Source organism: Rattus rattus, chromosome 13 (assembly GCF_011064425.1).
Source record: "Rattus rattus isolate New Zealand chromosome 13, Rrattus_CSIRO_v1, whole genome shotgun sequence".
In the NCBI taxonomy this organism is placed as follows: Eukaryota; Metazoa; Chordata; class Mammalia; order Rodentia; family Muridae; genus Rattus; species Rattus rattus.
This window is the reverse complement of record NC_046166.1, coordinates 2,666,070-2,680,865: the sequence shown is the minus strand read 5'-3', so window position 1 is coordinate 2,680,865 and position 14,796 is coordinate 2,666,070. Positions and strand designations below refer to the sequence as shown.

General features: G+C 40.3%; 1 protein-coding gene and 1 pseudogene across 1 annotated transcript in view; one reads left to right on the top strand and one right to left on the bottom strand.

The window, feature by feature from the left end:
- Positions 1 to 13,718, top strand: part of Appl1 (adaptor protein, phosphotyrosine interacting with PH domain and leucine zipper 1) — a 41,747-nt gene extending 28,029 nt beyond the window's left edge. Inside the window, exons 17-22 of the mRNA XM_032918418.1 lie at positions 7,872 to 8,046; positions 8,135 to 8,171; positions 8,733 to 8,879; positions 10,573 to 10,623; positions 11,189 to 11,278; positions 12,695 to 13,718. Of these exons, the coding sequence (XP_032774309.1) occupies positions 7,872 to 8,046; positions 8,135 to 8,171; positions 8,733 to 8,879; positions 10,573 to 10,623; positions 11,189 to 11,278; positions 12,695 to 12,838 (644 nt within the window). The 3' untranslated portion in view covers positions 12,839 to 13,718. The remainder of the gene's footprint in view (positions 1 to 7,871; positions 8,047 to 8,134; positions 8,172 to 8,732; positions 8,880 to 10,572; positions 10,624 to 11,188; positions 11,279 to 12,694) is intronic.
- On the bottom strand, positions 9,836 to 10,396 carry LOC116914906 (annotated as a pseudogene).
- Positions 13,719 to 14,796: the final 1,078 nt, after the last annotated feature.

The following is a 14,796-nucleotide window of genomic DNA, read 5'->3' as shown; positions in this document are numbered from 1 at the left end:
TGTGAGCTACCATGTGGTTGCTGGGAATTGAACACAGTCAGTGTTCTTAACTGCTAAGCCATCTCTCCAGCCCTCTCATAATATTGTTAAGGCAACCAGAACCTAATCCAGCTTGTGACGTAACTCATACGAGATTATAGAGTGTCATAGACATTTGGCCTCATTGTCAAATTCTTAGTACATAATCTATCTCTTAAGCTTTTTTGAAAAAATGTTTGTGTTTTTTTTATCTTCCAACCCCAAGATCCTTGATTTAACTAACTCTTGGCAGTGGCTAGGTTTCCATTACTTGGAGTGCTTTCCCTCTGGTTGAGTGGGTTTTAAGTCCAATTAGAGAACTGTTCCTACCAAGATGTATGTCTGCTGTTGTACATGAGGATTATCGTGCCATGCTGGTAGTGCTTGTGGTTCATAGGCATCAACGCTGGGATGAACTGTTGGTACATTTTGGAAGGAGTCTCTGGGCCGAACATTTAAAGTTGGTGTCTTCAGCAATAGGGGACCCACCTTCCACCTCTCAGGGGCAACCAAAGGCAATGGCATGTAATGTTTTAGTCTTTTGACAATTCTGACCAACAACTTGAAAGAGGGCCTTTCATGCTTGTTGGGGTTTTTGTTAGATGGTCTTTGGCTCTTGGAGGGAGCATTGTCAGCCCAAATGGAAAATTTTTATGTAAACTTTGTATGTGTATTTATGCTTAGACTTAGCAGTTTTATCGAGCTGTGGTTGTTGTTTTGTTAGCTATGTTAATAGTATGTTCCTTATGACATTTTCAGACATCCATATTTTGCCCTCCTCCTTCCATATCTCCTGCCTCTGTGACTAGACCCCCCTCCTTTATTCCCATTTCCCTGATGCTATCTATTAATTAATCCCCTATCTTTTCACCAATGATCCCTTTTTGTTTTCCTTGTTTCTGTAGTTATATATGCTCACCCATGAACATTAGGAGGTAGGAGTGCCAAATGTGAGAAAATGTAATGTTTGTCTTTTTGGGTCTGGGTCTCTTCACTCAATGACCAAGTCAGCTCAGTCAGTCAACAGGTTCTCCAGGGCAGGAGCAAGGATTAAAAAGAAAACAACAAACAAACAAACAACAATTAGACAACACTGTAGCATGACCCCAGTCAGCTTTGAGGCTGAAGAAGGTTTTTTATTTTTCAGTCTGCTTTTATACTACTTTAAGTACATGCAAAATAATGAGATCAGGTCTGGGTCAAGGAACAAGTAAGGCAAAAAACAAAATCCTATAAATACCTTTCTAAGATTAGTCAGGATGACCAAGACAAAAGGAAAGCCACATATGCCTTCACTGAGCCTGCTCTGAGCTTTGCTTTAACTGAAATGTAAATGTTCTTAATCTGGACCTATTTCCTTTGTCCTGGCCCAATGTCAGATTCCTGCCAAGCGTCTAAAAGCAGCCCCTCAAAACTCTCCACTTCGCCCCCTTTTTAATTTAATAGACAAGACTGTGCCTGTCTTAGGTTCTTCTGACAATACCTGTCATGGGCTATGCATTATCAAAAGCAATGCTGTTTATCTTTGGTTGTTAAGGCTCTGTGCAGAACTTAACCATTCTTGGCTGCCAACCTGTTAAATTAATAACTCTGTATGGGGGTCCATTTTTAGTTTCAAGCCATGTATTTTGCTGGCCAACATGCTGCTGTTGTTAAAGGCAGGCTTTATCACAATGGGCAGCAATAAAAGTATTCCCAGGACAAGAAGCGCTAGCGTGATCAAGCTATTTAATCTATCCTTGAAGCTTGACCAAGATGGGAATACTGACCTCAGGCCATGAATAATTTTATCAGTAATCAAAGCTCAGCAGAGCAGCATTCTTTGAATTCATTAACTCAGTATGCAAAGTCAAAACATCTAGAGAGGTGTTAGAATCATGCCAAGTACCCTGCAAGTGTATTTGAACTTTTCCCCAATTATAGTGACTGTCATTGTAAATTTTAGAAGTAAACAAATACATTAATATTTAGCATGACACTGGAGATGGCTTCTTACTCTTAAGCTCTGAACCTCCAATAATTTGAATAGTATCATTAAGAACATCAACCCAAAAATCCAAATGCCTATCTAAATCCTCTTGAATACTCAATAACATGTTTTGCTAAATGATTAACAGAAGTAGCTGCCCTAACTTCCTGTGTCAAAGCAATTGCAGAAACAGTGGTGCTAGCTATTAATGCAATTAAAGCTGCTATACCAGCAATGATCAAGCCCACTACACTCTTACTCCTCACTTCTTCCAGTGTTTGCAAGCCTCTTTCAGAATACCAAGGTCCTGTAATACAGGCAATAAAACAAAAGCTGATTGATAAACCACCATAACAGGCATATCAGATTTCAATACATTAACAAAATTAGAAGTGTACTATCAATACAACTTACATTAAATACTGCAGAAGAAACAAAAGTAATTTTAACATGACCAATTAATAAAAGATTAGGAGCCTTAACACATGCTCTACTACTTGTTCGAAGTCCAGATCATATGCCAATTTTATCCACTACAAATATAACTTCATTACCTGTACCATTATGTGGTACAGGAAGAAATTGAGGACATTGAGGACAAGTCTTTATAATTTGATGTGCACATTCTCTAGAAATACCAAATTGTTGTCTCAAGCTATTATTATTTTGATGATGTAAAGAATGAGATGGTTTGACTAACTGTTCCTGGGTAAGGCCTATAATCTGCCTGGTACACAAATCTGCTGTGGCACTGCCCTCACTAAGGGGTCTGGACAGTCCAGTGTGAGCTCTCAGTTGCCCTATAAGAGAATAGTATGTTCTCTTAAGATGAGTTGTATTTGCATAAGTAATTGCAAAATTTGAGAATTAGCAGTATCTAGAAAAGGAACAGTTTTAAGCAATTGTGAACCATGGGCTATATAATGGCTCTCAATATACAAATTAAAAGCTTGATTTTTTTTTCAGCATTTCAAAAACAGCAACTACAGCATGTAGTTCTGAAGCAAGGGGAAACTCAAGAGAATGAACATGTGATCCAGTTCCATATGCTGCCTTCCCATTAGATGAGCTGTTTGTAAATACAGTAAATGCATTTTCTATGGGCTGCATGGGCAAATTTACAGGAAATACAAAAGCATGTACAGAGGCAAATTGTAACAACTTGTGTCTTTTGGCCAAATATCAGTATTCTGCAATAACCAATTTAATTGCTATTTGGTATAAGGTATAAATATTTTATCAGGTTTTTTTCCCAAAATACTTTGGGAATTCTGTCCTACAATTCTGTATTAACACAGCAACAGCTTCATAATAGGATGTTAAAAGAGCAAAGGCTTGTAGTAAAACTCCTCCAGAGGGCTCAGCTAATAACATACCATCCATATAATAACATACACTGAAGGATTCAAAGTCCTAACTTGTATGAAGCAGTGACAAACTTTTTACATAATGTAGGGCTATTAGCCATTCCTTAGACAAAACTTAGCAGTGATATCTCTTCATGTGCTCTGCAAAATTACAAGCAGGCACACCAAATGCAAACCTCCCACAGTCACCAGGATGCAAAGAAACAGTATATAAAAACAGTGCTCCAAATCCACAATAATTCTATATGCATTTTCTGGATTGGCAGTTGGAGTAAGCAAGCCAGGCTGTAATGCTCCCACAAGTTCTAGTTTCATTAACCTTTCGCAAAACCTGCAACAGCCTCCACCTGCTCGATCACTCCTTTTAATTACAATATATGTGTGAATTAAAATCCCGAGCCTGTGATCGAACTGCAAACAGCAGCCAGTGGAGCACTGGCAGTTCAACCACAATCTTCAAGTTTCCCTTGAAACAGCAGAGCACAAGTATAACTTTGGAAAGCAAAACTCAACCTCCAACAAACAATCCAGTCTCTCCAAAATCCATACCAAGTGCATCATGTTACAAGGTTTGGCTGCCAGTTTCGGCACATGAACTCACAGCAGTGCAGCCTCCAATCCCTCACCAAAGAGACACTGCCCTAGATCCTGTTTTTGTAAGTCTGGTTTCTAGGATAAGAATGACATAAAATGCTATCCTAATTTAGAGATCTCTTTAGAGACCTGTTTGCCTGGGTAAGCTCATGCCGTGTGTTCTGAATGACTCCAACCCTGAGTTACCAGTTTTAAGCCAACTTTCTGTTACCAGTGTTACAGAGATTTTTAATCATACTCAATAACTTATAAGCCAATAATATATAACCAAAACTTAGAGAGCATATTTAAACATTTACAACCAGTCAGAGACAAACATGAAGTGGCTGCACACATCTACTTATTTAGACCAAAAAAAATTCTTACTTTTTCTACCTGTAATATCAAGGGAGGAGCACCCCTTGTAATGTATTATATTGTCACCTTGTATTGTCACCTGCTGAACCCAATAATCACAGAGATTTTTCGAGGAAAAATAGCCATCAGCTCCCTTACCACAGAAGCTCAGAAGCAGCAGTTGGCTCCTTAAGAGCAGCTTGTGCAGACAACCAGCTCCTGGCAAGGCTTCTCCAGCTGGGCTTGGCTCCTGGCTACAGGTGCAGGGCCCCAAAGGCCAATCGAGACTGCTTTTTCAGTTAAAACTAAATCAAGAGTTGAGTGACCAGCAGGTAAAGTTGTAACCATTTTTTCTCTTGAACATGAAACACAGAGCAACAAACAACAAAACGAAAACACAGACTTAACATAAAACAGTCAGTTTTGACAAACGTGGACAGATTAACATGCCAAGGACAGACAGTAGACAGAAAGGGAAGAGAACTAGATGATGTCCCACCAAAGGGACCCATATATCCTACCTAAGAGACCCAGAACCTCCAGTAGGAGGCAGAGAGGAGGCAGTACTTCTCCCATCTCCTCCTGTCCCCAAGAGAGTTCTGAAACAGCCTACATTCATTTTCCTTCTCTTTGGCCAAAGCATCCCCAGATATGTGGGAGGACTGCTTTTCTCAAACCCATTCTTTCATGTCTAGGGTGTAAACTATCTCTAATCAGGGCCCAAAGACTTAAAGCATCTATGAGAATTACCTTTACTTCTCTAAATTTTAGCATAACTCTAAATACATACCTATCTACACACACACACACACACACACACACACACACACACACACACACACACACACACACACACACACATTTTATCATTACCTCAGTTGTGCTTACCATTATGCTCAGTTGAGGAATTGCCTCCATGAGACCCAGCCCATTGTGGGTAGTCCCATTCCTGGGCTGGTGTTCGTGGATGCTATTAAGAAAGCAGGCTGAGCTACCCATGTGAAGCAAGCAATAGGCAATGTCCCCCATGGCCTCTGCATCACCTCCTCTATCCAAGATCTACCTTTTGAGTTCCTTCCTGTCCTGACTTGTTTTGGTGATGAACAGCAATTTGGAAGTTGTAAGCTAAATAAACCCTTTCTTTCCCGAAGGGGTAGGGGAAACATTTTGGTTATGATGTTTGTTGCAGCAGTAGAAGCACCAAGACAATATACGATGGGGTTTTCTTTTCTTGTCTGGTCCAATTGGTATACTGTGTGCCCTCATTTCCCTCTGTGTTGTGTTTTTAATTTTTTTCATATTTCTTGATTATCTGGTCTAAATTCTCTTACTTTATCTTCAAAACCTAATATTCTATTTTTTGCGTTTTACTTGTAAGGTTTTCTCTTAAGTCTCTAGTTGGTTTACTGGGCTTTTCAGATTCATTCTCATTTCATCTGAGTACTCTACAGTGATTCTCTTGATTGAATTCTGTTCTTAAGTCCTGGATTTTCTTCATAATTTCCACCAACTTTGTTTATCTTCTCTTGGTATCCTCAGGTGTTTGTTCTTCTCAAGTTATTTCTCAATTTCATTGAGCTGTTTCTTCTGTCTTAAGGTGTTTATATTATTTGATGTTTATGATCTTTTAAATTCTGTGTCTTGGGGTTCATCTTGGCAGACATTTTCTACAGCACTGGTAGGTTTTGGAGAGGAAATACTGGCTTGATTTTTTTTTTTCATATTGTTTGAATATTTTGCAATAAGATCTGGGCACATGGATTTCTTTTTTTTTTTTTTTTTCTTTTTTTTTTCGGAGCTGGGGACCGAACCCAGGGCCTTGTGCTTCCTAGGTAAGTTTTTTTTCTGAGCTAAATCCCCCCCCCTGGCACATGGATTTTTTTTTTTTTTTTTTTTTTTTTAAGATTTATTCATTTATTATATATAAGTAGGCTGTAGCTGTCTTCAGATACACCAGAAGAGGGCACCAGATCTCTTTACAGATGGTTGTGAGCCACCATGCGGTTGCTGGGAATTGAACTCATGACCTCTGGAAGAGCAGTTGGGTGCTCTTAACTGCTGAGCCATCTCTCCAGCCCTATTTCTTAAGTTTTATGCCAGTTGTGGACAGAGTATGTTGGGACACAAGAAAGAAAGTACAGGCGGTTAGCCCTAGAAGTAAGAGATGGCTTATATAGAAGGAAGTCAGGTAGGTAAAGTGGACTGGGCTGGTGCACAGATGTGTTGTAGTCTAAACCTGGAGTGTGAGGTAGATGCTGCTAGGTGGAGAGGTTAGAGATTGTGTAGGAAGGGCTTATAGGTTGGGATAAACAGGGCAGGTGTTGGTAGGGTCCTAGAGGTTGGTGGAGGCTCACATGGGCATGCCTAGATTAAGGCCACTTGACATGGGACCCAGGTGGGTTGGGTGTGGGGAGAGTATGTGGAAGGGTCTGTACAATTTTCTATTTCTCTTTTTCTTCCTTCATCCTTTTTTCTTTCAAGGTAGTTCTCAAATAACTAGGCTCCCTTCAAATTCACTATGTAACCAAGGATGACCTTGAATTCTAATCTTTCCCCCTTTTCCCCAAGTACTAGGATCACAGGTGTGTGCCACCATACCCAGCCAGTAGTTGTTTTTCTTGTTGCTTTTGGGTGTATTGTGTATGTGTGCATGTATATGAGGTGTGCATATACTCCTCTGTGTGTGTGTACACACTGGGTATCTTCCTCTATCCTTCACCTGTTTTTTGAGACATAGCCCCTCAGTGAATCTGGAGTTTGCTGGCCAGCAATTCTGTCTTTGTGTTATGCCCCTAAGCCCCGGGTTACAGACACCCACTATCTCACCTGCTCTTCCAGCCAGCTTTTATGTAGCTGCCGGGATCTCAACCTCAGGTCCACGTGCTTATGCAGGAAATACTTAACACACAACACACTGAGCCATTGTCCCCAGTCCCAGCAGCTAGTTTTCTTTTCTTTTTCTCCTCCCCCCTTCCCTTTCCCCTCTTCCCCTCTCCTCTTCCCCAACTCTTATAAAGGAAAACATTTAACTGGGACTAGCTTAAAGTTTAGAGGGTTAGTCATTATCATGGCGAGAGGCATGGTGATGTGCAGGCAGACATAGTGCTGGAGAAAGAGCTCAGAGTTCTGGATCCGGATTATTGTCAAGCAGCAGGAAGAGAGAATGAGCCACTGGATCTGGCTTGAGGTTCTGTCACCCCTACTTCCAACAAGGCCACACCTCCAACAGTGCCACTCTCTGAACCTATGGGGGCCATTTTCATTCAAACCACCATAAACCATATCACTGTAACATAACATTTTGCTACTTAAAACTGAGACCTTAATTTTCTAATAACTTGAATACTGGAGTAAGGATTATTTCTAAATTTCCTTTTTAGGTTTATTTTTCAGAGGAAACTTTCCTTTTTTAGGTTTGGGGAACGACAGGGGGTGGGGTTGAAAAATACATAAATCCTGAGGCAGAACGATGCCTGCTGTAGTGGGAGCATCTGGGACACTAAAGCAGGAGCATTGGGAGTTACGGCCGACCTGTGCTGCAGAGACTGAAAAGAGCATCTCTCATCGTGTGCCATGTTCTGTTACAGACTCTATTCTTCATCAGTTGTTTATTGTCCGATTCCTTGGTTCTATGGAGGTAAAGTCAGATGACCATCCAGATGTTGTCTATGAAACAATGCGTCAGATCTTAGCTGCTCGGGCCATCCACAACATCTTCCGTATGACAGAATCACATTTATTAGTCACTTGTGACTGTCTGAAGTAAGTAGTAACTCTCTCCAAACAAAGTTATAGGAAAAGTAATTTTTTAGTTTAGCCTAATTAAAGTTTTCCAAATCTTTAATTATAGGTTAATTGATCCACAGACCCAAGTTACAAGGCTCACAGTGAGTTCTATGTGATTAAAGCTTTATCATTTGTTCATATATACATTTTATAGTTTGATAATAATGTGGTCCTATGTATCCTGGTATGACAGTATCAGTAAGATTGGTCCTTAGGCTGTAGTTACATATGGCAAGTTCCAGAAAGTTACTGAGCACTTGTAAAGAGTCAACATGTTTTGGTGTTAACCCTCAAGATGTTTTTATCCCTAGAGAGTTTATGCACCAAAGAAATTAGCAGCAGTGATCAAAACATGAACATAATTTGTTTATTTTATAAGTATTTTTCTTTGTAGGTGCATTTGTATGTATTTAATCATTTATTGAATAGATCACTTTTTTGTAGTTAAATTTATATTGGTATTATGTTATTGAAAAACTCAGTATTTAATAACCTCTTTTTAATAAATTCCAAACCAAATGTGGCATTTGTCCCTAGATTTTTCTATTGAAAATTTGTCTTTAAAATTCTTGTGTGATAGTTTTAGAATCTATCGTGAGAGTTTATCATATGAATGTTAAAATGATGTGGAAGATCTCATATTTATGGTGTTTTTGTGGCAGTTTCCATTACCATATGTAGTTCTGTATGCTACGCACCAGGAAAATAAACGACTTTTTGGATTTGTTCTCCGGACCTCAGGCGGAAGAAGTGAGAGTAATCTGTCATCAGTCTGCTATATATTTGAGTCCAACAATGAGGGGGAAAAGGTACCTGGTTTTCAGACTGTTCATTTTATAAAGTACTATGAGAGCCGCGGTTTGAACCTCACATTCCTGGGAAAGCTCTTAGTTATGCCTCATCTAGCTGAGCGCTTGATGAGAGCATGCTTCTGCGGGGAGAGCCGAGCTGGCGGTGGAGCCTGTCAGGTGCTGTAGATTATGGACAGCTGATTTGGGCTTGCATCATTAACTTGGGAATGATACATTCCCGTAGTCATTTTTAGGTGTCAGTAATTCATACCAGTGTCATTACCTAAATCCTTCATTCTCTGCATGACCTACTATTTCAGAAATCATGTTTTTAAGTTTTTGTGTTTTTGCTAACTTCATAAATGAAAATGTATTTGCATCATTTCCTCTCCTCTCCCCTTTCCAACTTCTCCTGTGTCTGTCCTTTCTCAAGAATTCATGATTATTATCATTATTTGTGCGTGAGTGCAACTTACCTGGTCCATTTAGTGTTCCTCTTATGTTCATATGTTTAGGTCTGACCACTTAGCACTGGATAACCTACTGGGGCTTGTCTCTGGACAAACAGTCTTTTTCCTGTAGCTCTTCATCTGTGGGTAGGGCCTGTGAAAGTTCCATGTCAGTTGTTAGCAATGTTCAGGTCTTGTTTAGGCAGTCGCACTGCTGACGTTTCATAGATACAGCTTTCTTATGTCTAGCAGGCACTGTCTACCCGCAGGTGTTCTGGTCTCCTGGCTCTCTTACAGTCTTTTCAACTTTCTCCTTTTTAAAACCACTTACAAGTCTTCATTCACTAATGGGGTGATACTTTTCCTTTTCCCATGCTTTTCCTCCCATTGAGCTTAGTATATCATCTGTCAGAGGAAGGTTCTGGTGGCCAGGCACACCTGGTTTGCAGAAGGACCTCATCCCTCTGGGGGTTGCTGGTCTTTGTTGTCGGGAGCAAGGTGGGGAGGGACACTGGCCATCGGCACTCAGACCTCCATGATGTCTCCAGGGAGATGTAGGGTAGTAGGGACTGAGTGTAACCCCCATCCTCAGCAGCCTAGAGGGCCTCAGAGATCAAACTTCCAGGATGATAGCACCAGAGAAGCAATTCTGGGAAAGGGCTCTTGAGTGGTGGCAGGGCCTGGGGAAAGGTAGGGGGAGGAGTCGGTCGTCATTATGTAGGAGGAGGGGTCGTCATTATGTAGGCTGAGTGGGGAGAAGTGGGTGGCTAAATTAAGTGCTCTGAGGCACTGAGGTCTGCACTGGGAGTCACCCAAGTGGTGGCCTGTGGGTTACTATGTTGCGGGATCATTATGGTTTGGGGTCCTGCAGGAAGAGGGTCAACTAAATGATTTTCCCTTAGCCTTAAGTGTAGGGATTGTGCTGTAGATGGCAGGTCTGTCAGCTGGGCCTGGGCCTGCTACAGTTACTTTTGACCAGTAGCGCTCTGGTGATCTCTGTCAGTAGTGAGTCTGCTATAATGAGAAGTAGCGTGGACACATGGTAGGGAGAAAAGCCAGCAGCAGTACAAGGTCATCGATTCTCATCGATTCTGAAAGAAACATGCTGAGATTCTTTGGGGTTGAAATATTAAACTAATTCTTATTTGAAACAGTATATTGTCTTATAAAACTAGTTATGTTATCCATTTGGGTATTTGAAATTTGTAGTGTATATAAAAGTATTTAGTTTAATATAAAGGTTTTACTTTTCCTCCTTTTAGATTTGTGATTCTGTTGGATTGGCAAAACAGATAGCTTTGCATGCTGAACTGGTAAGAATCAAAGCCACTTAATTTCCAAGAATGTCTACGCTAAAGCACTGTAATAAAAGCTTTCATGGGGTTGGGGATTTAGCTCAGTGGTAGAGCGCTTGCCTAGCAAGCGCAAGGCCCTGGGTTCGGTTTCTAGCTCTGAAAAAAAGAAAAAGAAAAAAAAAAACTTTCATAATAGCAGTGAATAAAATTGTTTTGTAAAGAAGATTTAAGTAGGTGCTATTGCTTGCATAGCACTGAGAATCTGGAGCCAGGCAGTGTGTACACCTGTAATACCAGCACTTGGGAGGCAGAGGCAGGTGGATCTCTGTGTTCAAGGGCAGTCTTGTCTACAGAGCGAGTTCCAGGACAGCCAGGGCTATACAGAGAGACCTGTCTCGAAAAAACAAAAACAAAAACAAACACGCCTCAACCAAACAAAAAAAAAAATCTGGACTAATGTGTGTTGTAGAATGAAAATGGTATGCCTAGTAAAAGTACTGAAAAGTTACAAAACTCATTAATTGAAATGTGTAAAATTTAAAGTTACTATTTATCATATTTTATTTACCTCCTCCCCTTTTAGGATCGTAGGGCATCAGAAAAACAAAAGGAAATAGAGAGAGTAAAAGAGAAACAACAGAAAGAACTCAGCAAACAGAAAGAGATCGAGAAGGTATGTATGTAGTCCTTCATGTGGGATTGATGATGGCTAATTGAGCAGTGACTTTCAGATTTTAATTTCCAAATGGAAGTCCATTTCTGCTTGTTGATTCATTGCATAGCTGGAAAGAGCTGACATCCGAATTGTGTGGAAGCCACTGTGGCCTATCCTATAACTTGCTCTTAAAGCAACAAACCAGAATTCTCATATACCAAGTAGGGTTCTGTCTGCATAAGAAGGTCTTTTGAGAGACTTTAAGTAGATGTCATTGTCTGTGGAAAGGAGAAATAGTTATTAGGTATTAGCAAGAGTGTGATGATTATGCGTGTACACATGCACATGCATACATACATACACATAAACATGTGTATGCACACAGCATTCAGCACAGGTTGGTTCTGGAAACCTGACTAGGGCGACAGGAAATGAAGAAAGCCTAGATGCTGAAGACAGACAGCACTCACAGAGAAGCTGGGATGGTTCTCTTTCTGATGGAGGCACCCAACTGCTAGTACACAGCGACCCCCAAACTCAGATTTCCTTCTGTGCAGCTCTGGAGGTGGGGTAGGCGGTCTCGGTAGGTGTGTGTAGGGAGCAGTTTCAGTTGCAGTCGTTCCTGTGGTGGGAGGAGGAGCGGGAAGCTGCAGTTGCTAGTTTCTGCATGCAGTCTCAGCATCTGCACACAGACCAGTGGCTTTGCCACTCGCCATGGGTTTGAGACACTATAGTCCTTGAAAAGGCCATGCTCATGTCAACAGTGCACTCCCTCAGGCCTTCCTCCATTCCTCTACAACACACTTTTAAAGGAGTTTTGGTATTAAGGCTCAAACCTACAGAAGAGTAATTAGAAGTATATAGTGTTCAGAGGTGATCCATGAGATTATAGGAGCCTATCGAGGGGGTGGCGTCAATGATAGGAAAGGAGAGAGAAGGTAACTGGGGAGTGTGTGTGTGAAGAGAGCACTAGGAACTAACTGGGAGAGAGCTGGAAAATGGCCAGGACAGCACAGAAGTGCAGCTTAACTGAGGGAAGTAACACTCGATTTAGCAAGATAAACAGGGCAAGAGTAGAGAAAATCTGCAGGGGAGTGGGGAGTGGGGAGTGGGTGCAGAATGACCATGACACTTGGACTGAGATTACTTCTTACACGGTGTATGAGAGAAGACAACCAGAACTTGGTTATTAGCCAAAAGAAGGGCAGTGGGGGATTAAAAAAAGCTTTTGCTTTTTGGCATCATTCACATGGCGCCAAGATTGATGCTGGTGTCTCATTTGTTGAGTGTAGTCTTTCTTTTCATTAGGTTATCAGAATTAATGCGTGTGACGGGTTAGAGTAGCTCTGAAGCAAGCAAAGCCCAGCAGGGAGCTGCATAGGTTTCATGTGCCTGCTGACAATAACATTAGTTTCTTTTTTGTCTTTCCACCAGGACTTGGAAGAACAGAGTCGGCTGATAGCTGCCTCCAGTAGACCAAGCCAGGCTGGTAGCGAGGGCCAGCTTGTCCTTAGCAGTAGCCAATCAGAGGAGAGTGATTTGGGAGAAGAAGGAAAAAAAAGAGAGTCGGAAGCATGAACTTGTTGCTTTTTGATTTCCCCTTTCCCTGGAATGTGTCACACCGCATCCATGCTAAAGATCAAGGAAGAGATTACACTTTATATTTGCGTGTTCCGGCTTCATTTAAAAAGACTGAACTTAAAACAGGTTATATTGAGCATTTCCCCTTAAAAATAAAATGCTATGCATCATCCTCCAACTCTGCTTTCCTAAACAAGACCCGCTTAATTTCCTGTAGTAGATTACTGAGGAATTACACTTGCTCAAGATATTTTTCCTTTAAATTGTGAACATTTTATTTTACACTGTAATTGGTTGTCTCCATAAGAAATCATTTTTTCTTCAGATTCTGACGTTCATGTGTGTACTTTCTCCCTTTCATTAGGAATGTTTTATTGGTAGTGAGGGAGTGTTCAACTGAATGAGCTTCAAATCCTTTTTGTGGAGAACTCTGCAAGTTTGCAAATGTTCTAACAATATCGAGTGCAATAGCATTTGTATGAAATCATTAGGACGGCAGATGGTGCTGTTGACAGGATGGTTTGTGGCTTGCTCTGTTTCTCTAATGTACTAGATCATGGCAGGAGGAGAGCCCTCACATGTCTGTTGGTGTTGGTGCCGTCCTTGGTGTTTGTTACCGTCGTCTCCGCTCTCAGGTTGGGGCTTGACTCACTGCTGCAGAGCAGTAAGGGTTAGGCTGAGACTAAGAATTTATTGAGATTGTTGTTGTTGTTGTTCAAACATTTTATACTACAATTGACATGTAAAGGGAGTGTTGTAGACTGATACATTGTATTTTCTGTATTGTGAAATAATTTTTAATAAGTGACATTTCAAAAGATGTTCTATAACAATTATGTTTACTGCTTAAATAAAATGTGCAGTTTAGTTTAGAAAACATAATCTTTTAAATTTTAGACTGATAATCCCAGTATTTTCATAATCCCACATTTTGATAATGTATTGAATTGCCACTTTATATCCACAAAGGCAAATAACTAATTTATGAGTGGAGAATAATTTGCACTAATTATTGTAAATACTTTTACTTTTCAAATGAGTAAAAGATCTAATTCCGTGAAAGACTGAAAAGGAATGGAACACCTCATACAATATAGGACCAAGGAAGGAGTTAGCTTGCTACCGAGGTTGACATGTCCCTCCAGTCTGTCTTCTGTCAAGATTTCTTAGATTTTAAACTGTGTTTATAGATTTTATTTTCATGCGTTCTACATGAAAAGGTGTATATATACATATGTATACAAGTTAAATATATTGATTAATATTTTACAGTCATACATTTATAGATTTTCAAGAGGTTAACCACTAATCTCACAAGTAGTTTTCTTTGTTCTGAATTAGAAATGGTTTCTGTTGTAGTTTTCAGCATATAGCTCAGTTTCACACTCTGTACGTCCACTGTTTTCTGTAGGAACACGATAACAGTATATCTAGGATCACGACATTCTTTTTATCCATGTGCCAAATGGGACTGGTTATTTAATACTCTTTAAAGTCTTATGTTACCCAAACATGCAGTTAATAAGTATCAATTTATAGAGTGCATTTGACTAAAAGTCTGTTTGGGCTTACTAAAGGGAATGCTTTCATAGTAGTATTTCCTTCTTGTTAAACTATAAACTGCTGTGGTTAGAATTTGATTAGTGGTGGCAAGTCTTGATTTTAAGACTTTTTTTGAGATTGGTAAGGTTTCTGGTTGTTGTTGTTGCTATTGGTTTTGTTTTGTTTTTGATGATTTTGTCAGTGATAGGGATCAAACCCAGGGTCTCACTAAACTACCACAGAGCCACACCCCCAGCCCAAGTTTGCAGTTTCAGGAAGTCTTTTCTTGATAGAAGATGTCCTACTGACTTCAGAGTGTTGGTTGGTGCTTTGCGTGGCAATAAAAGACTGCTATTTGGATAGGAATTTAGGCCAGAGGTAAAATTTTCTAATTCTTTTTAAGTCGTGTTTCA